General features: G+C 38.8%; 1 protein-coding gene across 2 annotated transcripts; it reads right to left on the bottom strand.

Annotated features, from left to right (window-relative positions):
* Positions 1-274: 274 nt before the first annotated feature.
* LOC113983538 (protein NPAT) lies at positions 275-24,650 on the bottom strand. 2 transcript variants are annotated; one of them, XM_027712728.2, is made up of 18 exons: positions 24,531-24,650; positions 20,603-20,721; positions 18,876-18,936; positions 17,345-17,417; positions 16,829-16,872; positions 15,572-15,802; positions 15,060-15,144; positions 13,794-13,926; positions 13,187-13,278; positions 13,016-13,103; positions 11,222-11,318; positions 10,635-10,766; positions 8,130-9,815; positions 7,025-7,140; positions 6,823-6,931; positions 5,709-5,766; positions 2,464-3,625; positions 275-1,594 (listed from the first exon to the last, which is right to left on the bottom strand). In XM_027712728.2, the coding sequence occupies exons 1-18, from the start codon at positions 24,565-24,567 to the stop codon at positions 1,517-1,519; spliced, it is 4,401 nt and encodes a 1,466-aa protein (XP_027568529.1). In that variant the 5' UTR covers positions 24,568-24,650; the 3' UTR covers positions 275-1,516. The 2 variants fall into 2 exon arrangements, with proteins under 2 accessions (XP_027568529.1, XP_027568530.1); XM_027712729.2 differs by having other exon boundaries at positions 15,060-15,141.
* Between the last annotated feature and the right edge of the window lie 47 nt (positions 24,651-24,697).

Raw genomic sequence — 24,697 nt, 5'->3', positions numbered from 1 at the left:
TGGGTAGTAGCTGTCCCATGGAAGAGCTACATTAGGTCTCAGATAAAGAGCAAATTATTTTAAAATATCACCTATCACTTGTCAATACTATTAAGCATTTTATGCTTATGGCAATTTTTCACTTGCCTGCCCTAGCCCTTCTGACAATTGGTATTAGAATTTAGTGTTTAATACTCGACTCTCTGTCTTCAAATATGACTGATCAACATGACTTTTCTATACAATATTTGCAAATCTGCTTCATGGACTTAAAAACATTAAGCAAGACATACAAATTTTTATTAAAACAAAAATATTTATTCAAGCTGTAAATGCTATGCAGTATTTAGTTATTGGATGGGTTTAATATAAACATCTACTGCATAATATTGGTTCCTTAGGAATCCTTGTATTCTATCTGAAACATTGCCCTGTTGCTGTACAGAACTCTTAAAACAAAACTTGCATTTTTTAAGACCTCAAGAATTTGAGAACACAGGAAGAAAGACCAATAGAGAAAATTCTGCCATTTCGGAGCAACCCATGCTAGTTATTAGTAAAATGCAGGCTGAGCTTCTCCTGCACCCCACTTGAAGAGAGTTTGTATAATAGCAATGATAACCTCTATGTTAAACAGAAAAATCAGACGCAAATTTTTTCATGTCTGGCTAAAAATGTAAGAGATAGATAGTAACAAACTTCTCAGCAGTACAAAAGACAGGTGAAAGAATTGACTTTTGCAACAGAACACACTGTCAGTCATGTCTGCTGTCGCTCCAGTTTAAGTATTCATACTGGGGTATAACCCCACACAAAAATACATGGTTTGTAAACAGCTTTTGCATTCAAATTACATCCTATGCAGCAAATACTGTAAACAGATGAGGCCTATCCAAATTAAAGTTCTTGTCTGAAGGACTGGCTGGGAAAAGCTTCATCAGATGAGAAATGCTTTTTGAGGTTTTATTTGCTGTATGTTTAGATACCGGTGTTTTTGTTAACTCATTCAAAGCCTTACGACATGGGTTTGACAGTTGTGAGAGAAGAGAGTGTTAGTACAAGCCAGTTAGATCTGAAGATTTAAGTCCCTTTTGGATTCAACAAGACAATGGGAAGTGGCCAAGGTAGCTGCCCTTGTCTTAGAATGGTGAATGATAAAACACTACCTTCAAATTCACCACCTTTTCACAGACTGGCTGACCGGTTCATGGGGCAAGTAGAGAAAGCAGCAGAACACAGACAACGTGGTGTAACGTGAAATGTGCAACCTTTCTTACACTTCATTTACACAAATTTACAATTTTGCAAATTAAATGGCTCTATAATTATGCAAGTGCTTTTTCAAAAATAAACATATACCAACTCAATGATATTTACACTTAGCAACCTGCTTCAGAAACAGCACAACTTTGCTATAAAGTGAAACTTCAGTGCACTCAAAGTGCAACTTGCCCTTTAGAGTTAACTTCGATTCTCATGCAAAACCTCATCATCGTTCCACTGAGCTTCAGACAGTCCCAGTTCAACTTCTTTTTGTTCATTCGTCATAATGCAAAGACAACAAGAACTTGTCCACATCCATTCCTGCTGGAAAAGAATTTGGTAGCTTCTTTTTCTGTAGAAGAGAGTAAGAGGTGTGTTAAATACTAAGGACCCGAGGGCACTGATGAGCCTGTAAGCATTCCTTTCTTCCTCATCCTTCCATCTCCCTCACAGACATGCCTGCACAAATCTTACCCCGAGCTCAGACACCGCAGTGCTCCTGCACTGACGTGTGCACTGACATGCACTGGGTACCAATGGCACAGTCAGGGGACAGGAATAGCTGAGCTCAGCTTCAGCAGAAGCCCACCCCAGCTGAGCCTGGCACAGCCCCTCGGAGCTAGGCACAGACACACTGTGAGAAACAGAGCCTTTTCCAGACACAGTATTTCAGGAATATGCTGGAACTAAGCATGGGGAATTACAAAGTAACACTCCTTTTTGGTTATTTACATACATCACCTTTTTGTGTCTTACACTTTAGCAAGTTTCCCTTTAAATCCTCAAGTCAAGGGCACAGTGCTCCACACTACAGAGACTGGGAATACACAAAATAGGAATTCCTACTCATGGTGATTAATGAGGATGTAAAAACAGCCTGAATTCTAGTAAGGCCTATTTTGAGTTTGGCCTAATTCCTTACATTCCCTAGAATGTAGTTTGAAGTTAGAATTTAGAAATTCATTTGTGTTTTAGGAGAAATAATGTAATTTCCACAGGTATGTATTTAGAGAGTCAGCAGGAATTACCTGTGTGCATCTGCAGATTAAGTTTTAAGAAAACTTAGTTCAGAGAAGCAAAGTTAGAAAAACTGACAAATAAAAATAGGTTGTCAGGGATTTCCACTAGCATCTCTGAACCATTCCATTACAAATAATATACAGATAGATATCTAATATATATTTAGATTTTAAATTAAAAAAGGTAAATGCTTGCACTTGCCTTTATTTTCTTCTTTTTTGATGGTGTTGGAGAGCTCTGAAGGTCTTTCCTATTTGCAGAACGAGAATTTCTCTCACCCTCATTCAGGTCCTCTAGTTTCCTTTTCTTTACTGTGCTCCTTAAAGACCTGAACTGGTGAGTGTTGTCCTTCAGGGGGGTGGCAGTGCTAGTCCTCGCGATGGCTGCCCGCGACAGGATCATGAGCGTGTGAGCTGCCATACTGACACTGTTCTCACTCCCTGTTTCGCTGGCAGGACTGCAGGCAGGCAGGTCTGGCGTGGCAGGGGGTACCATGATTCTGGGGGTTGTGCTGTCCTCGTTGAAGCGCCGGCAGGTCGGTGTCCGTACACTGTCTGTGGTATCATCCGTGTGCCTGTCCCCGACTCCAGACGGCGTACGGGGCACTGGCAACTCTCCATTTTCAACTGTTTTACCAGTTGGGCTTTGCCACTGAATGTCTTGTAACATTTCCACACACTGTTTACTGAATGGACTTGACAGGCAAATGCCTTGGTTGGAAACTTTAGCTGGTTCTCGCTTTGGCTCCTTTGAGGACAAAGAAACAGGCCCTGAAGATTTGCTATTTCCAGTCCCATTGGACAGTGATCCCTGCTTTTTGTTCAGCTCTTGCACCGAAGCAACTGTCTTCTCATTCCATAAGCCAACACTCTGTTGACCATTTGAGAGTTTGGCAGTGTCCTGGTTCTTCAGCTTTTCATCAGTATCCCTTCGTAATTCGTTTTCTTTATTTGCTGTAGTTTTGTGGAAGGGATCCAGTGACAGTGCTGCAGTTGCCACCTTCCGCTCGGGCTGCAGCTCCTTTGCAGATGTGCTTCTGTTGCTACCAGCTTCTGGCTTACACAGAATTCTGGGCAACGTTTTATCCTTCTCTCTCTTTGGCACCTGTGCCTTAGCAGAGGAGGATGCGGAGTCAACAGCAAATAAAGTATTTTCGTTTCTTTCTTTTTGGGATGAACTCTTAGTAGTCTGAATTTGGGTGTTTCCTCCTGGAGTGGGTAGGAGGTTATCAAAGCAAAGCACTCTCCTGTGACTCTCACTTTGTCTTGAATTTGAGCTTGTGCTCTCTACTGGTGCAACAGGTAAGTTCTCCTCCACTTTCCTTCCTAGTTCTGCACTGGTAAGCTTGTCCCAGTTTCCAGTCCTGAAAATGAGATGAAAACACTTCATCAACACACTTATTCTTACTAGGCAAGTTCGTTTGAGCTGGCTGGAAATCTCCACCCACCCCTCAAAACACATGTTTAAAGCTCTCTCCATTCTAAATATAAGTATTTTATCAACAGGCAAAGACCAAGAGAAAGGGATGACAACTGGCAGAAAGCTCAGAGAAGGCTTTCTTGACAAAAAGGTATGAAATGGAGTCTGTACAAGGAACAGTTAGGTAGACTGGGACTCTTCAGTCTGGAAAGAGAGAGGACTGAGGCAAAATGCAACCAAGTTCTGTGAAAATAGCCCTCAAATAGGAAACTATTTGCTGCCTCTTCCAGTCAAAAAACTAGGGGCATTGAGTAAAACTAGTATTGATCAGGTTCAAAATACAACAAGTAGGTCTGGACACTGCATGTAACTAAGCATGTAACTTCACCTGAGAACTTTTTTACCTTGAGGTATTTGTAGATTATGGTAGTTAACTTGGCTACAAAAAGAAACTGGGTGCATTCATGACAGTACAGTCCATCCCAGAATATTAGTTAAGGCTCTGGAAGTCCTTGGAGCTGAAATTACTAAGAGGCTGCCAGAATATTCTGGGCAATGTCACCATGTGCATGCCTTGAACTCTCCCCTATGTATTTGCTGTGGGTGACAGGATACAGAGCAGGACAAAACTTCCAATGGGCATCTGGACAACAATATACAAACTCCCTGGGGCTTGGTCTCCACCTGACAACCAACCACATTCAAGTGAAAAAGCCACCACTGCAGTAGCAATGTCAAAAAAGAAAAATGTTTCTGCTCTGTCAGCTCATACCACTGCTGTGTCTGTGCCCTCTGCCTGGCTTATGCTGCATTTTCACAAGAAGCTTCTGCATCATTCATCTATGCTAGTGAGACTCTCCCCATGCAGATAAGCCTTTATGACTCCTAAGAGGAAAAGTCAAATTAATTTTGGGATGCTATCTTTGGTGCCTTTGGGATAGTAAAGAAGGTATGGATGGTAGCAGTTTGTTTTAGTTCCATGAAATTTGAGATGAAACAGAGCGTGGAGACTAGAAATGGGAAACTATATCTCCTTGCAGGGAACATTTTGCAAAACATATGTCGAGAAATCAATTAAAGTTAATGGAAACTTGAATTATCAAAGTGATAGTATCCAAAATCTTGCTTCTGTGGCTTTTTAAAAATAACTGCTTTTTGCATGCATATGTGCTGTATACCTTGGTATATGACTGGGGTTTTTTAATAAGTTGACTTTACTGTCCCTGTTTTCCTCCACTTTTCCAACATTTTAACTGAGTTCTGAATAGGTAGATTTTTTTGGTATGTCTTATTTTTACAATAAAAGAACATTCCACCTCTAATATTTAAACTGAACTTCTTATCTCCTCCTACACTCTTTTGCTCATTCCAACATCCTTTGGTTTCTGAAGTCCATTAACGATAAGAAGTCACTACTGAAGCCTTGCTTTCTTCTCTCCCTTGCCCAACAGTAAACTAGTACCTACCCCAATCAGCAATTGTTAGGTTTATCAATATAAAGTTAGCGTGCTGTTGTCCTTGCCATCTTTGAGTTTTCACTTTTTAAATGACTAAGCACTGTTCTAATCCACAAAACTGAAACACAGATGCAGAACCCAATCTAATAAACTACTGGTTTTGGGTTAGAAAACGGTAAAGGCAATGAGACTACACTACAAAACCATGGGTTACCACTCATCTGAAAAGAAAAAACAGAAATTTTAGTCATTTAAGTCTCCCAGTAAATGTAACCAGCAATTTCCCCTAGCTTAGACTCCACCCAAACAATTTGTATTCAACAACTGAGACAGGAGAAAATAAACACAAAGCCATACAAAATTAACATAGGAACAGGAACAAGAAAATCCTAGCACAGGCTGCACCAGTACAAGCAGACATCTGTATCAATATTCCTGCAGATAGGCAGGAGGAAAGGGGGTACTGCTTCTGCCACTGTTAACAAAAGCTGCTCTCTTTTCCACCGATACTGAACGAAGAAATTCATGGCAGGAAAAAGAAAGCAAGTTTCAATACCTAACACTACTGACCTTTGTGTTCGAGAATTAGTATGGTTCAAAGGCTCAGCTACACTTGGAACCAGTTTTCCTGCAACAACAGATGAAGTATGAATGAACTACAGTATTCCAAGTAAATAATTTCACAGTTAGTACAATGCCATTTCACCTGACAGAGAACCAACCAGTAAAGAAAACCCAGCAACAAAACTCTGCAATTTTTTTGTAACTTTAAAGTTTACAGATTAGTAGATTACCAAAGGTCACCAACTAAGTACAGAAAAGAAGCTTGCTGTCTACACCTAGATAATACATAGGCCTGGCACGACTGGACTTAGAAATGCACAGTGGGGATTTCCAAGTAGAAAGGAAATAACACAGAGAACTCTCATTTATCCATTGGCAAAAAGGAATGCAAACTAACTATACAATCCTTGCTTTTTTCTTAATTTTGAAATTTCATTCTGTTTTCATTTTTATGCATAAGCCTGTTGGTTTTTAAAAAGGTAGACAGGCTAAAGCACAAGTTGCCCTTATAACTCAATTTTTCTATTTTCAGTTATTTTTACTTACTCCTTCCCAGTGCTGAGAATTGAATGTAGCACCAGTCTTGTTACAATTAACTATTTAAAGAAGCAAGGTCTCAATAAAACAAATATACAGAAGCATATACTTAAAATGGCATAGTGAAAACAGCAGAGTGCATCTTTTTGTACAAATATGCAACACTTCTATTAAATATTTTCCTTAATAAATTTTTAGCACTGCCAACTCATCTAATATCTCCTTTGCTACCATGTAGCTTGGTTTCAATGGCAGCAGTAAAATGGACTTAAAACTAACAAGATGAAAAATTACCAGACATACAAAGAAAAGTAAACTTTTAAAACTGCATGATAGCCTTGAAGCATTAGAATTTGGAAATAAGCTTGATTCCAGATCTGGAATTATGTTATGCGCTGGAAGTTCTTTGTAAACCGGGCAAAATACAGTCACTAACTGCAGGTACAGGCCTCTCTCAAAGCCATCCCAGCAGTTGCCTGGCAGAGAAGCAGTGGTATTTATAAAACTTTATTACTTAGAACTGACACATCTTTAGAACCCTCCCACTTTTCTTCTGCCCTTCTCAAGAATGCAAGGTGGGTACCTGTATTAGTCTTGTTTCTTGGTCCAGGAATCTTCTGTGATTTGGGAGGGATGGGAAGTTTTGGGACACTTCCATTGCACACCGGATTAGCCACAGGCATATGCAGAACCTTGAAAGGATCAAAATAGTCTGTTACAATTCACCAAAAGACTTCTTATCACTTCTGCTTTAATTTTGAAAATCTTTATTTGCGATGTGCTACCTGGCAGGCAGGTGCTGAGAATGTATTTCCATTCTGTCCTACTACTGAGAGTGGTATCATTCCCACCATTCCTTGCAAAACTGGTTGCACCGGAGAAGCAATTATAATGGCAGAACCTAAAAAAATATAAAAGTGTTAAAATCGTACAGAAACTAAGAGTACTTCAGTGAAAAGAAAAGCTTCAAGACAGGACTCATTAAAATTATGCATGGCTAAACCTGTGGCAAGAAAAGGTGCAGCTTTTTACAAAAACTTCCCTGTCCTTGCTATATAGCACTACTAGAAAACAGGACAACTACCAGTGTTATTTTTAGTTTAGTTAAAGTCTGTTCTCCTTTTCAAGAAATAGTTCAAAATTAAGCTTAAAGTACGATAAACCTATCTTAAGGCTTAAACTTTGATTTAAAGTAATGTATAAAAACTAGTAAAAGTGACATCAAAGAGCTCATTTGGCTGCCAGGCAGACGTGAATTATAACATAGGGAAACTATCATACCACATTCATTGAAAAGTGGAAGAAAATTTTCAAAAGTGAAGAAAACTGTTTCTCTCTATCTGAAAAAACAATTAAGATAATAATTGCATAAAGAAATCTTATTGACAGAAAAAGCTGGCACTCTTAAGATCTTGCACATACTGTTGCACTGGCCTCTGATCACAACAAAATGACTACACACTGAAATTCAAGGGTAACTGCAGCAAGTTTTTAGCTTTGGAAAGAAATCTAAATGTGTTGATTACAGGTGATTTATAGTTGGGTATAACATTCTAAAAAGCACTTGGAAATTTTTACTGCTGTATTAATAAAAATGCTTGTATCAGGAGATTTTATATCATGGAAAGAAATAATTTTATACTGTCATATTTACCTAAATGTACTTCTAATGCAGACAAGGATTTTGAAAAATGAAACAAAACCAAGGAAGTAATTTGGGAAGGGCTAGCTACATCTACCCAGTTATCTAATCTCAGTATGGATGGTTATAACATGTAGCACTCCATTTATAACAGGAATCTTATTAAAACAAAAACCTGTTTTATTTAGCCAAAAGGAAAGCACCATATAAACACCACATTTTCCCTAATATTCTAATAATGAGATTACCTTGTGGGAAGTTTGGGGAGACAGTCTGGTTTGCTGGAAACGTATTACTCGATCTAGGAGGAGTCTGTAACTGTTGTACAGCTGGAGCTTGGGAAGCAAGTGGCATGGAACCGCCAGGCAATACAACTACATTTGATGGTGTTACAGCTGTGCCCAAGGTTGCTGGATCAGTCATACAGGTGGCTATATAAAGGTTGCTTGAATTCCCAAAAGCTGTGCTTGTTGCTGGCATCAGCTGTATAAGGCCCCCTTCGTTGGAAAGATGAGTTGAACCCGCAACTGAAAAGCCAGTGCAGTCTTCATTCTGAGTGTTAACTGAGGTGACCACAGGATCTTTAGGTCTAAGCACAAGAAGATTCTGCTCTGCCAAGGCAGCTGAATCTACATTTTTTTCTGTGTCTTCTGAAGTCAGACATTTGGACAGGCCTGCAGTTTTGGTTGGGGATTTGGCTGGAGATGACAGTATTATAGTAGGCAGATTTTCTCCTGTGATGCTGGAAACAGCATTATTTATCTCCGTGTCTGATGAAATAAACGGATCATCGCTGATGATGATTTTGAGGGACATTATATTAGAAGGATCAACATCCATTGGTTGACTACTAGAAGATACACTGCTTATACTTTTGGCCTCAGTACCTGACTCATCTGTTGAGGATGCAGTTTCTGGGAGAGGAGAGGGGCATATTTCAGAGGTAGTAAGATTATTTTCAGTGGATACTACAGAAATTTCTGAACATGCTTTATCACCAGGAGAGAAATATAAATTATCGGCATCTACTTTTGTAGAAGAGGAAGGTTCTTGCATTTCCCCTTGTGTACCCTCTGAGTTTGACGGTCCTGAAGGGAGGTTAAAATCCTTCTTACAAGGCTTATCAAGTGTATGCTGATCATTTGAATAAGTTTTGTTAGATGTATCAACAACTTCCAGCTGCAACTCCGCTTTGTCAAGATCCGAAATTTCCCCTGGAGATCCTGCAGCACAGTTTGGCTGGGTGCTCTGTTCCTGATGGCCAGAGTGGTGACCAGAGTTCTCCTGTACAACACCAGGTAAGGCAGCTGTATCATTTGTTACAATCTGTTCTTTTTCTGTATCTGCTGATGGGCTAGAAATGGATGAATTGTTTTTTCTCAGCTGTACACTGTGGCCAAGGCTCCCATCAGAAAGTGTTTTTTCAGACAGTGATGTATCTGGTGATAACTGACATTTACTTGGAGAATGAGTTTTGTTTTCATTGGCTGTAGTATCCTCTGTCAATGAAATCAAAGAAATCTGTGGACTACCAGAACGAACATATTCTAAACTAGGACTACTTTGAGAACTATGACTTGGTGGGCCTTTTTCAATTTCCATAGCGCTCTCACTTTCAGACACTAATGTAGAGGACTCTTTTGTAACATAAGTATCTGCACAGTGTTCATTACATTTGCTGTCAGAACTCTGTCTCTTGTCAGGTTCAGTCAAACCAGGCACAGAGTCAAAAGCAATTTCAAGATCTCCAATATGTTCAGGGGTAATAGTTGTAAGTACTTCAGTCTGCTTCCTTGGTCTACAATTTCCATGCAGCTGTTCATTGGTTGCATTTTTCTTAGCCATATCATCATCATTAATGCTGGTCTTCAAGGCACACGTTGCTTCTCCTAACTGAAAATCTTTACAGGACAGTGATTCTCTAGAATTATCACCTGTAAAACAGAGAATAAACTAGTTTCATATTAGAACAGATGAGCCTTTTACAGCATTTTGGAAACAACTTACCAGTTCAATGGAAAACTGTTTCACATGAAACTAAGTGGGAATAACGCTACTCATCCTTACTTTCAAGTTGAGAGGAAAATCTATACAGTTACATACACTTGATAATCTGGAAAATCAGTTTGTACATTAATAATTAAAATTGCACACATAACATGCAAACAGCTCTGGTCACTAAATCAGATTTCCAAAAGCACAAAAATCATTTCACGACAAAGATCTCTTGGCTCTATTTCTCATATACTTTCACTAAGTATCTGCTGCTGATGCACTACTGTCAAGAATGGTGTAGACAGACTAAACATACCTGTTGTCCAAAGTAGGACTGTTTTTGTGTATAAATTAACAGATACAATACAGAATAGAGATAAAAGATTAATATGGTAAGATGTAAAATATTATCTTTAAGTGTTCCATAATGAATACTGCAAAGTATCTCTGTTCTGAATGAGAAAACAGATTTGCCAGTAGTATGGTTGCATTTAGGAGCTTACCAAGTACAACTTTTAAGTACACTGATGGGAGACTGAAACTTTCTAAGACATCGGGTGTCTGTTATGTGTATATGTATGTTCATGCAATGAACATGTCTGTAGGTGTATCTGTATGTTCATGCAATGTAAACGTCAGATTGGATATTACCAGTGAAAAAAAGGAATCGTTTGAAATGTACAAATTGTCTGAAAATATTTTCATAATGAAAAGTGAACACACTAGAAGAAATCTCAAAGAAAAAATAAAAAACCTACATCTGCTACTTTCTTCTGTTCCTAAAGAACTTCCAAATGTTTCCAGGCTATCCTCACCCACCAAGATTTCATTTTCTACTCCACTCCGACCAGAAATACCAGCAGGTAAGTTCTTGTTTACCTTGCTCTTTCCTATTTTCAAAATAAAGCAGGAAGAACAGTTAAATATGTCATTTTACACACAAGTGTGATTATTACATTTTAAATGAATTATAGCATAAAAATCTCCTTACAGTTAATGTGAGAATATCCCTGATCAGACAAACAGAAAAATTTTACAACAGCACAAATATAAACTATCATTCTTTAGACCAGCAGAGTCTAAAATAACAGCAATAAAACAGTCATTGTTGGCAACAATCACACAAACCCAGAATTTCAGCCCCAGGAAAATGCTGAACTTTATAGCCACGTATAAATACATCTAAGAATCTAATTGTGAATTGAGGGACACCAATGCCATACAGTCTATTTCTCTTGCAAAAAAGGCCTGCTGAATTACTTCGTTTCGTCAAGCAATACTTGGGAAAACTCATCATTCATGATGCTTCACAGTTAACACTACAATTGAGCGTGATGTACCCTACCATAATCAAACCAGTCAAAGAGAGCCTGAAAAGCTGGATCTGATTCTGTCTGTTCTAGAATGTCCTGTATAGCCTCTTCTGACATATGAATTTCACCCTGAGAAAAGACAAGATATATAGAACTATTAGACAATTACTTCCACAACTTAAAAAGAAAAACAGACAAGAATAGGTTTTATTTCAGATTGTTTTTAGTTCTATTACTTCTACTCAGCGCAGAAACAAAAAGACTAATGCTGGGAACATTTCTGCCACAAACGTCACGTCTGTTAAAATATATCAGTGACTGAAACAAGGTTCCCCAAAACCCAAATGTCTCTTGTCATACACTACACTCTGTACATGCATATTGGAGTATTCTCCACATAACAACCAGCATTGACCAACAAGAAGGACAAAATCTCAGGCTATACTGGAAGCTTATGCAAATGCTATGGATCCTGTGAGCTTGTATGAGCCAACCACTGGTAAAAAAAAAAAAAATCCCCAAATTAACCCTAATTTCTTGGGTTTGAATGTATCCAGAAGCCACCAATAAGCAAAAGGATGTTTAATTTTGTTTACCCATTACATGTTCTATAATATAACTTTCAACTACTTTTCTGTGGAGGGCAATTGGAAAGCACAGCTACATGGGACAGTGCTCTAAGATTCCTGTTTCAAGCTGACTTGTTTAGTAGCAGCCCAGGAATGAGTGGGGGACTCAGTACATACTCAAGCATCCAAATACAAGGTTTCTCCTGACTTCCTGAAGATCCCCTAAGCACTCTACAATCTTTGATATGGTGGTTGTAAGGGTGGATGTCCCTTGTGATATGCTTATTTTGTCTGAGCTACTCTAACTAAACCAAGAAGCTGTTTTGATTTAGTTCTGCTCAGAAAAATGGAATACAGCTTTTCAGCTCTGTATTTTGACAATTGACCTAAAGTCATCAGGCAACAGAAGAATAGCTTCTGAAAACCAGACACCTCTACTTCATAAATGGGCAACTGCCTCCACTCTCCTGTCCTGCTCATGAGGGCTGTGAAGATTGTAATTTCAATCATTAAGAGTCCTTTTTAATTCTGTGATTACCAGCTTGAGGCTTGCAGGAGGACGAAGGCAGAACACTATAACTATGTTTAGGCTGTAGAAGGAGAACGTATATTTCCTTCCAGAGTGAGAAGACACTAAATTTGATCATTATTTAGGCTCCAAAACCAATTTCTCTTGCTATACTAGATCCAAGCTTATCTTAGAGCAAATCAGAAAATCAGATCAGATCAAACATCTCTGGAGGCGACAAGATATTTTAAATTCCTTTTTCTTCTATAAGGCTATTGATTAGATCCCCAGTCAGAAGCTGGTAGCCAATTACTGGCACCAAAGATTCAATGACAAGCAGGCAGCTGATGACTGTGGGACAGTGTACTTAAATCCAGTCTGAGTGCAATGTTAACAGCAAATTACTGCCAGAAGCAATCCCATTCCCTTGGCTTTTGACCCTGCTGCATGCTTATGCTGCCTTGTATGGGCACTGGGAATGAATTCAGAGCGCTAAACCAGCACAAAATCAGTTCCTGCAGAACGCTAGTGTCCTGTCAGCTCAGCTCCTCGAACCTGCCCAGCACCATACAAGGTAAGAGCTCACGTCTATGCAAGGACAGCTGCGGAGCCATCGGGTAGGCTTAGGTGTGTTGGCAAGCAGAGACAAATAACAAGATATCAGACAGAGGTTCAGCATAGTTCCCATAACTGATCATCCTCACGTGCGTGGTCTTAAAAAAAATGTGAACAGGGCAACCTACACCCACCTGAAGTCCAAGGATTTCATCAATTGAAGTCTCCTGTTCTGTGGGACCACTGTCTGCCTGTTTAGGGGCCTGTGCAACACTGCCATCACTGCAATACATTAGTCATTAGTTCAGAACTCACAAATTAATCAAATAAGAATACATATGAAGTTCACAGGTTCCTTTTCTTACCTGCCCAGGATTTTGTTAATGTTTTCAGCGAGCTTCTCCTGAAGAGATTTGTTGCTCAAAATTTTTTCTCTGGCATTTTCAATAACCAGTTGCTGGAAAAGAGTTTTAAAGCAGTCAGGTTTCTATTTTTATCATCACTAGAAAAGGAGGATGAATTTCCAACTTACTGGTAAAAAACATTTAAAAAATCAATTCAAACAGAGAAGACTTTCGTAACAGAGAGACAGCCAATCTGTGACATGACGTTGCTATGAAAATCATTGCAAAACATTCCTGTATTTCTAGTCTCCTAAAACATATCAAGGCTTGTCCTAAAGTACAGCAAGTCTTGTTGTGCCTTCTGGTTTCCATTCTCTAAAGAATTACTGTATTCCAACAGCCTACAGCTACCTTAGCAAAGCAAATAAATCAAGAAAAACAAAATACTACACAGCAACGACAACCTTATGAGATTAATACACAGAAGAGCTAGTTCCAAATACAAACCAATTCATGTATCTTCTAAAGGTAATTTCTATAATACTCAACATGAACATATAAGAGACAAGTTCTCTTCAGTTTGAATTTGTTTTTTAAATGTAAATACTTCCCATAACGATATACTCACTGGAAAGTTACCATCAATTAATTCTTCAAGAGGCTCACTTTCTTTTTCTGTTACTGCTTCGTCAGAGTCTTGAGAACCTCTAGCTGCTGAAAGAGGTCCAGATGTTCCAATACTTTTCCTCTTCTGAGATTCACTGAAACATTGCAGAAAATTTATGATGTATTTTATGAGAACACTGCAAACAATAGACCCAATGGTCAGTGAATGAAGCGTTTCTATTCCTTCTTAGCAAACAACAGATTTTAATCAACAGAAAATTAACTACATATTGAAAATACAATAAAAGCTGATACCTGTTTCATTATATCATATTCATCTATGGTGTCCGACTTCACAGAAGTTACAAACAAATATACAGACTGTGGGTAAACAGCACAATGGCAAATTGAATTCTGTGCCCACTATTCAGTATTTCCCCCCCTTTCCACTACATGTTACCTTAAGTGGTGGTACAGGTCCTAATTAACTGGCACTCAAAAAAAAAAGATTTGGGCATTACCACTGAAAACAAAGACCTCTCAAGGAGCAGCTGTTCTCAAAGAAGAAAACAAATGTTAGGCTGAGAAAGAATTTAGATGATGAATAGGAAATATAATGTTTTTATATGAGATCACAGTGTCGGCTCTTCTGAAAACATCAATCAGCAGTAGCATTAAAATCAATTACATACAAAAAAAGTCATGCAGGAATAGAAAAGACTTGGAAAGGGTATGAACTCGTAAGGGTCTGGAAAAACAGTAAGAAAAACCATCGACTGGGATTTAGTCAAAGACAATAAATGGAGCACAAAGAGACCAGTCAACTCATTAAAAAGAAAGCATATTGGAATCAGAGAATTAAAAATGCAAAACTAGTATAAGAACAGTTTTCCACACCACTTCTAGAGCAAATATGAATTTTTTTTGCTGACAAAATTTACTGAAGCCAATAGTTTTGCAATATTAAATGCACATTTTTTTCAATACTAAGAATTTTTATAATTGAAAAGGATATTTTGGAAGGAATACTAAGTCTCAGCGCCAAGATTATTTGCCTATGTCTAATATTGGAATAATGTCAAGATTGACTCTATACAAGTAGCCTCCTATCACTCTAATGAATTTCCTTTCCTTTGTGGAACATCACACCCTGGCCACCCTCAGTGGCTCCTAAATGTGTAACACCCTACCATGTCAGAAAATTTACACTAGAGGTCAGAACATTGCATAATTTCTAAACGATCTTTAAAAACAAGCCAAACCAAACCAAAACCACACTCATGTTTACCTTTTTCGCCTTCCTGGAGAAAGCAAGTTTGAATGAAGCTTCCGTTCTTGTGATGTTGGAACTTGAATGTGTATGAAACCTCCTGCTTTATAAAGGGAAAAATAGCATTATTTATTATGTTTCAATCAATTCCTCGGAATTCATACATAATAATTTGGTACTACCATGAAAATGAAGACCATTCCTTTTAAACATATCCTGAAATAAATATCCACTTGATGTGGAACATCTCTATCTGCCAAAACAAGTGTTTTGGGTAAGGGTGAGAACACAGGACGGAGTAATCGCACACTGATGCACTTCTGATCTCTGAACTCACATTAGCAAGCAAGTATGTAAGCACCATTTCTCTTTTGGGCACTCCTTTTAGTTTAATCTCCTGAACCAGTCTGGAGAGCTAAGGGAACAAAGCACAAATTTTCTGAAACTTTTTGGTGGAAGATGATTAGCCCTGGTTTTAGAAGACTTCCATCTATAGCCATAGTTTTCATTGAAAAAAGTGTGCAACTTACTGTTGATCTTTTCTTGAGTTTGTGACTGGCTCACAAACAGCATATTCGGTCTCGTCTGTGGCAGCACACTTTGATTTACTGCTGGCCTGTGAATTACTTGAGGAGACACAACAGAAGAGGAATTCTGTGGCCCTGACTGATGGGCTACTGACAACAATCCTGAGCCTGCAGGAGCAGACTGTTGAAGCATTCTCTGTCTTTTCATTTCTACAATTCCACTTCTTGTACGTACTGGAAATAAAGACAAGATGAAAATATGATAAAGGAATTTAAAAGGGTTGCTGATATTCCAAGACCTAATTAAGGGTGCTTCATAGAAATGCTTCTGTCCTTTAACAACTAAATAATGAAACTCAAATAGTAAGCAACTATGTCTTATGTGTTACAGGTCCAAGACAAAATAATTCAAGAAGTACAGTCAACTCACACTGACACTGTAACCATGCTTGTACCCCTGCTTAAATATTTACAGGAATAAATCACACCAAAATGAGATTTTATTACATAATGTGTCATTCATATAATTGACCTTAACTGAAATAGCTAAATCAGTGTAAATCTGCATTTATTTAACAGACTAAATCTGATAAATTCAAACAACAGAACACCAGTCAGTGCAGTGAATCGCAGATCCAAGAACAATCGCTCTATATATCTCACATTCTCTTTTCCTATACAGGTTACTCAGTAGAAATACTACATAGAGAAAAATTTATTTTTAAGTAAAATAACTTTTCCTTGTTTAGAGTTCACGCTTCTGTAATGAAAGACAGAAAAAGTATATTTTCATATTTTGATTAGATATATGTTTGTGTGCATAAAAAGTGCTTCAACACTGTAATATGTCTTTATATTCCCCTTCTAAAGAAATCAAACAGCATCATAACTGAACTGGTTGTATTTTCAGTTCCTCTGTGAACCACAAATTAAGTGAACAGCTTCAGGACTGCAACAGCAGTTTTTAAATCTTTTAACTATGTAAATTTTTAAAAAGTTTTCAGCAAAGAAAATGCTACATAGAGAATTTAAGCCTCTTGCAAAAAGCTCAGCTTTTCTTATTTTCCTTTCTTGATCATTACAGTAACCCACAGACTACACTGAATACAACAGATACACTGAAAAAAACACTGCATAAGAGATTTTACAAGATTTCAAGAGTAAGGATGCATTACTGATTGCTGCAGCAGTTCCCCATTTTTTGTCATATAATTTTAACATAAAACCTCTTGATCCCATGGAATTGAGTCAGTTACTTACTCCTTTGATTAGCAGAAAATCTAAAATCTGAACTCTGCATACTCCTAAAAAACAAATCAAGTGACATAATTAATGGAGCACAACAGACTCACACAGTGTGACAGTATCTATCACATGGTTAATGTCAGTCCGGTCCCAACCACACACTCCTTCAGAAAGCTTCCATCAAGTGATTACTATTTTTATTCTTTCAGACAATGGTAACAGATCCTTCAAATGAAGCTTACTGTCATATTTTTGATGAAGTAACCACAAAGGTATCAGATTCTAAACGAACCACAGTATACTGTTTTACTACAGGAAGGCCACATGCTCACACTAATGCCCTCCTTATCTCCTAGCCCCGCCTTAAAATCTTGAAATGTCTACTCTCACATACCCATCTTTTTCACCATCTCTCAGAAGCAACAGAGAGCCAAACCATTCTCATACAATAAGGGGAGTTGAGCAAGTCCCCAACGTAGGGACTTGCTCCCAGAGTGAAATTTTACTTTCCTGATTTCAAAACTATATTACCTGATCTGAGAAAGTGTATAGTCTAATTTTTTCCACAGAGATGACATCATTGCAGGAACTTCATTTGTTGTTTCTAAAATGAACCACCAAAAAAAAAATAAAATTAAGATGCCTAAAACTGACAACTGTTGAGAAAAAAAGTAAAATCGCAGGCAAAATAATTATTAGGGAGTGTTTCAGACATCATCTAACTTTACGTGTCTAGTAATTTTCTTAATATTCTATTCATTAGAGAGCCCTAACTCCTAATTTAAGAACTTTGAGTGATATAGATACAATTCTTAGTTTTAGAAGCCTAGATGAAACTGAGGCAAATACATTAATGATTATAATTCTCAATGGAATTTGTACATGGTGTTGACTACTCAGCAAACACATGCTAACCTAACCCAACTAGTTTCTGGAAATGGCATTCAAATTCCCAAGTCACTTTTGTGTCCTTGAAAATTGTAGCCTGGCAGACAGGCCTTTAAAAGTAATGGTTATTTTATTATGTTACCCAAACAGGTAAAAATATTTGGTCTTTTTGAAGCACAGAACATTAAAAGTATAAATGAAAAGATGTAAGCAAGCAGTTCAATTTATTAAGTTTTTCAAGGTGCCAAGTACGAAGTATTTTGATGGAAGTATGTTTGTGTTTTAACTACCATTTCTATCAAACCTAGTGTGAAAGGAATGCTTATGACATTCTAAACTGCAAGTCTAAGAACCAAACACCACTAAAATCTGATCGCACAACACGTATCAAAAACCTGTAAGACTTGGCAACATTCAGAAGCTGGATAACTGCTTTTAAAAACAGCAAATGCTCTAGCTCTGTCTCCAATTTTCATACAAGATATTAAGTAATTCTGAAATTATTTTAATTAGTTTTAAAAACAACACAAGAAACATTTCCAAGCATAGGACTCCTGATTATTTTGTAAAATCATAGAATATTTCAGGTTGGATGGGGTCCATAAGGATCATTGAGTCCAATTCCCTGCTCCTCGCAGGACTACTTAAAACTAAAACATGTGACTAAAAGCATTTTCCAGACACTCCTTGAACTTTGACAGGCTCAGTGCCACGACCACTTCCCTGGGCAGCCTGTTCCAGTGACTGACCACCCTCTCAGTGAAGAACCTTTTCCTAATGTCCAATCTGAACTTCCCCTGATGCAGCTTCATTCCATTTCCTCATGTTTTATCATTGGTCACCAGAGAGAGCCCAGCACCTCCCCCTCCTATTTATAAACAATAAACAGTATAATTTCACAAGCATAAACCCATACATTTTGCACAAATTTTTGTATCTCTGCTTTATTACATTAGAAGTTCTGTTCAAATTTGAAGTGAAAATATATGCTGGCATACGCAAACTAAGATAATCAATTACTTTTGTTCACCAGATGCAGATCTAAGTGGCTGTTGTCTGTGTAATATGGTAACCTTCAACTTGTAGCTTAAATAGGGGCCATATACCCCTTCCTCAAGGAGTTCACAACAGATAAATAAGAAAAATAAAAGAACACCTCATTCTGAAGGCTTACCTTTTGTTTTCATGGCTACATATTCATTAAGAATAGTTGTCAAGTTTTTTCCACACAGCGACTGGAAAGAAAATACTGATCTTAGAATCTTTACTGATAACTTACACTTCATCGGCTGTACCACATTATATTTGAGGAATTCTTTAGAACTCCACACCATGCTAACCCTCAACACAAGGAACTGTACTTTATGCTGCTGGTGTTGAGTTGTCTCAAACCAGGCAGAGAGCAGTCAATGAAACAAAATGCTATTATGTACACAAAATCTAAAGTGCTCAATCTCAGTGCACAACACTGGTATAGCAGTTAGAGCTCTGTGACCTCCACTCACCTTTGTTATTATGGAATAAAAACATAAAAATTAGACGATGAACAGCTGTAACAGAGTAATGACTATGCACCATGCTGGAACACAATATGTATTAAGATGCAAACGTGAAGAGAATCTCTGTCTAAAGTAAAACTTTAACAGCCACATAGAATTAACTTTCATATCATGTTTACTTGTCCTGTTATTTCAGGTGAAACAAGGAGAATTAAGATTTTAAGGTTACCACTATCACTTTCTGTACCATCCTGTCTTGTTCGCTAGTGGGAACCCTACAAGGTATGACAAACACAGTCCTTTACTGCAAGTATTTGAGCTGCAGTGAGACTTTTCTCTTAGACACTATCATATCCTCACTTTTCTCTGAATAATAGGAAAAATGTTTCTACTGAGAACATGATGATAATGAAAAGCTTTAATAACCTAGATAATCTATTTACATCTGGGTTTTCTAATTTTTGCTGGCCATAGCTCAGTTCTCAATTCCCAACCCCCACAGTACAGATAACTAAACACTTGTAAATTAAATAAATGGTTTCTTTTGAATAGGTGCACCAAGAAGGTGCACCTTGGATCTCAGAAAAAACATCCACAGATTTTGAATACTGTGGACAAACTCCCAGATCACGAAATTAATTGATACATTAGAAGAATGAAGCAGAAAACATGAAGAAGATGCACATGTAAACACTAAAAGGTTGATACATAGCAATATCTAAAACCTGTAATTTACATAGCATACTAAAAATCCCATTTTGTTTATGTTAAAAATGCAAACTATCTAATCACACTCTAGCTCTATCCACATATCTACATATGCAGCTACACGTTGTGTTTATGCACATCCCAAGTTCCACCCTTCACCTCGGACAAAGTAGATGATACAGAACAAAGAGGAAGTGGAACCCAGTTTTTGTCAACAATATTTGGTAGACTTGGATAAATCTGAGGTACCCTACCTAAATATTTAATATGTACCTGAAATGGACCATTATTGGCTTCCATGTCTAGAATAGGAAAGCAATCTCCAGTAAATTACAAGAGCAGCCCTGAAATCAATAAATCCTTTGCAACAACACCCTTCCATAAATCAACCTCAAAGCTGTAATGCAGACTAAACATAATATGCTGAAACCAATTTACATATTTAACATTTAAATGTTTCTTAGTAAGATTAAATACTAGAAACCAAGTAAATGCTAATATCACAGGATGAAAAAAAAACCAAACGAAATCAAAAGAAAACTAAACCAAAAAATCAAACTACCAAAAAAGCAGAGGGGACTACCTAACATTTTAAGCAGCATTTGAGAATTAATTTTTACACTGAAAAATCTCCAATATTCTTTTCCATGGATGCAAGACAACATAACTTTCTGCTTTGCAAATACAAACTCACCAGCAAGCAGGCTGGAATAAACCCATCTTCTGTACAGTGCTCTGCATATTCTTTCAAATCTGAGCTTTCCAAAATAAATTGATGACAGGTAGCTTGAAGATTTTCCTGTTGTAAATACCCTGCAACAAATCAGATGGAAAATTTTGCTATTTTGTTCATTACTTCTGCTCAATAGGTATCAAAGCTGCACACAGTGTTGAAATAATCAGGTAAAAATTTGTGTATGAGAAAAGGAAAGTGAAGTTATTTTGACAGAACATATGTCTTAAAACATGTTTCTTTAATAGTTAAAACCAGAAAGACAAAAAAATATATATTGGAATTACACTGTATTTACAAACTATTAAAGACTGAAAGTGAGGCAATATGAACAAATTTTGATTGATCTTTAGTACAGACAAAAAAATAAAAGTCCTTGGCTCAGAAGGCTGACATACTAACTCTCACATGAGCTGAACCACCCAATCTGATACTTACATGGAAATCCACAATATTTTGTCAATAAAGTGTATTGCTATATAACAGTAATTGTCCGCACATCCCACTGTTTCAAAATAGGAAAAACCTGTGCAGCTGTTGCAACAGAGTATAAGAATTATTAAAAAAATCGTCATTGTACAAAAATGAATAACAGAAAAGGGTTTGCCTCCCCCACTTACAGTAGTTTTCATTTAGGATAGATGTACTAGCTGCAACTTGTACCCTCTACACACCCTAAGACTCAGTAGTTACCCTAGTAGGAAGTATACTAAAAAAGTTTACTTTTCCAAAATTCCATTCCTCATCAAATATGTTCTGCTTTAATCACACTTTTTAACCCTGCTTTAATCCTCAAACACTTAAACATTAAAAGATAGAAACATATCAATCTGAATGAAGGACTCGAGAACAAAGAACCATGGAAGAAAATGGTTCTTCCTTTTTGCTCGTAGCAGATCCGAACATGCAATGTTTTAAAGAAAGGGTAAAACATGTGCCTAATTATAAAATGCAAGATACATACACATTAGGACATCTATTTCAATGGACCCCCAAAATAGTCCACCTCAGTTCAAGAATGCCTATAAGTGGCCTGTAAGTCTGCATGAGGACAAATACCTTCCGGCAGATCTGAGTATAGCTGAAAAAAACAGGTCGTATTTCAGACACACAAGCCCTTGTTCAGGTCTTCAACAAGCAGGCAAACTTCAAAGTTAAACACAGTTTGGGAATAACCACCATGAGTTTAATCAAATGTATGAGCTGGCCTATCAGATAGAAAACATTATGGTACCTGTGGAAAGGGCTGTCTTATTTTGTATTTCAAATACATTTTCCTAGAAAAATCTTGAGCCACAAATTGCTGGAAGCTGAAAGTGTATTTTGGGGAAAACACGATTATATCCTCATCTGGCCAGGCTGGAAGATGGGGTATTAGGCTAGGTGAAGCTCTGAGCTGTGCTGGTACAGCCGCTCTTACAATCAAACTCATCAAGAAAGTTGCAAGTTTTCTTTCTTGAACCTACTACTACAGTATCACAAGGGATGACCAAATGCTTGTGTATGGGCACATTTTGCATATACACCAATTTCCTGTTAAATAAAGCATTCCTAAGTTTAAAAATGCCTGAATTAAGATCTCCTGTGCAACTGACTCGAGCTGCTTGTGCACGCACTGTATATGTGCAGGCACATATGAGTACACAATTCCTAACGTCACCAAAACCAAACGAAAGGCACAAAAGGTACACTATATTCTGCACATATTTTTACCTTAAGAAATGTCTAACTCATAGAATGCATTCACTCTCTCAATTAGGAAAAGATAAATGTTCTTATGCATTTTTCTGTGCATGAGCCCAGCTTACCATTTTAGTTTTGTTTCTTAAACCAGTATTCATCAACCTTTAAATCACCTAGATGGGGTGTCTAGACAAGGCAGGGTAAAAAAGAAAAGATGGAAGAAGAGCTGCACTGGGAAGCCTGTTTATCCACCCAAATTCAGAGATGCCTCACAGAAGAGAAATCCCTATTAGAAAACAGAAGTAGTTACAAGGAATATCCTGTTCTACAACCTTAGGTTGCTCAGAGGTTTTCCAGACATGATGCATGCTCCATGCCAGACACAACAGACAAGACAGTCAGATGGATCATCCTCGGTACACATGATGTTGCCAAGACTGTGTATTAGATCTGCACCTCTCTGGTAAGCACACAAGATAAGCATTCTACATGGAAATTTGTAACTTAACCAATTTGTTATGGAAAAATACAATGAGAGATCTCCACTGAATGATTTCAATCTTCTTTTACAATTCATGGAGTTTCTAAAAATCCTCAATTACTTCACAATAATAAAAACATTGCATTTCTTACTAGCCTTGTTTCTCAAGACAGTAGCAAGAAACATTTCAGGTAGTTTTTAAAAATAAATTGTGCTGGAAGAACAGTGAAGAAAAGATTCAGCCTTAATGGCTTTGGATTCAAAAAAATTGTGGACAACTGAAAACTGAATCCCACACTGGCAAGGTGCCAGGAAATCTTGGCAACCTGCGTCAGCAGGTACTTATGTGTGGGACTGAAATATGTGGGTGTCAGAGAGTGAAACGGTTAATGATTTACACATTCTAGGATCGCCAGGGGACTTCTGCAGGCTGGGAAGAGGCCCATCCCCCCGCCACTGCTGCTGAGGGGTCGAGTCCTAAAAGGCGGGAAGAGCCGTTTTTGCCATGCCCTTCACATGAACTCTGCGTGTCTAGCCTGGGCAGTCCCAGACATTGGATGCTCCTGGCATGGCCTGCGACACTATCCACGGAAAAACTCCCCGCCCTGGGGAGGTATAAGGCATTCCCACCTGAGCTGGAAATATATAACAACTCGTAACTTCTCTGGGTGTGTGGGCTTCCTTCCCCCATCTCCAAGGAACAAGACTACCACTTCAACTAACAGACATGGAAGCTGCAACTACCAAGTTTCATTGCTGGATACCGAGGGTGACGACGATATACGTTTTTCCACCCTTATCCTTTCTTTCCCTTATTCTCCCTTATCCTGTCTTTCCCTTTCCCTTATGCATTTTCCTTAAAGGTTACCTTTATGCCATATTGCTACAGATGATAGATACAGATGATAACACCCAAAATGGCAACATATCTGTTTACCTTTGAAATAAAACTGTTCGAAAATAAACCCTACATATATATGTTTTCAAACACCGATTATTCAGTGTCGTTTTCACTCCAATCCACCCCAAAAGATTTATTAATAAGAACCTGGGTAACCTTCCCCTTTTCTGGGCGGGTCGCAACAGTGGGTCATATTTCTGGTTACCATTCATTTGTTTTTACCTTTGGCAGCATACAAATATTCCAAACCACTGAGTCATTTTAAAAATTCACTGCTGCCAATGTCCTGAGCACACTTACGCTGTGCCTTCCACAGACTGCGATCACGCCCGAATTCTCAGTGCAGCCTCACAGGTGAACGAACAGGGCGGGAAAGAAAATCTATCTTAACACAGCCTTCTCCCCTTGTATTTCGGGTCACTCTTGAATTCCTCCTGTAATCCGGCACTGTTGAAACGCCGCTCACCAGCTCAGTCTGCAGGTGGGCACCGGAGACCATCACGTTTGCTCGGACTGGTGAAGAACCCGAGTTCCAGGCACGGCCTGGCGGGCTCCCCCGAGCCCCTCAGGATCGACCTGCGTTCGCTCCCGACAGAGCCCGGCCTGGAGGGCGGCAGGGGCCAGCCCGGGGACCGCGGGGCCCGGAATACGCCCCGGCAGCGACAATCGCAGCCTGGGGGGGACCAAGCGACGCGGCCGAGGGTCAAGGGCGAAGCCGCCTCCGTCTCCCGCCGCGTCGCAGGCGGCTGACAATGCCCGGCAGAGTCCACCCGGCGCGGCCGAGGCTCCGCGCCTCGCCCTCCCGCCCTGCCCGGCTCACTCACCCAGCACCAGCCGGGCCACGTCGGACGGCAGCAGCATTGCCCGCGGCGGCGCGGGGCGCGGGCGGGCGCAGCTCCCGGAGCGCTGGGACGGCCCCGCCACCCAGGCGAAGGCGCGGAAACTCCGCCAGCCAGCGCCGCGCCCGGCCCCTTCCGCCGGAACCCGCCGC

This window comes from Pipra filicauda, unplaced genomic scaffold, assembly GCF_003945595.2.
Source record: "Pipra filicauda isolate LSUMZ 115617 unplaced genomic scaffold, ASM394559v2 scaffold30_size5312502_pilon, whole genome shotgun sequence".
Taxonomy (NCBI): Eukaryota; Metazoa; Chordata; class Aves; order Passeriformes; family Pipridae; genus Pipra; species Pipra filicauda.
The sequence above is the reverse complement of the archived record's forward strand: the minus strand, read 5'-3'. Positions and strand labels throughout refer to the sequence as shown.

Coding starts and splice junctions, on each gene's coding strand:
- LOC113983538 (XM_027712728.2), bottom strand. CDS start 24,567: ATGCTGCTGCCGTCCGACGTGGCCCGGCTGGTGCTGG. Junction 20,722..24,530: donor CGTGGCCCGGCTGGTGCTGG/GTGAGTGAGCCG, acceptor GATTTGTTGCAG/GGTATTTACAACAGGAAAAT. Junction 17,418..18,875: donor TGTAGCCATGAAAACAAAAG/GTAAGCCTTCAG, acceptor GGTTCATTTTAG/AAACAACAAATGAAGTTCCT.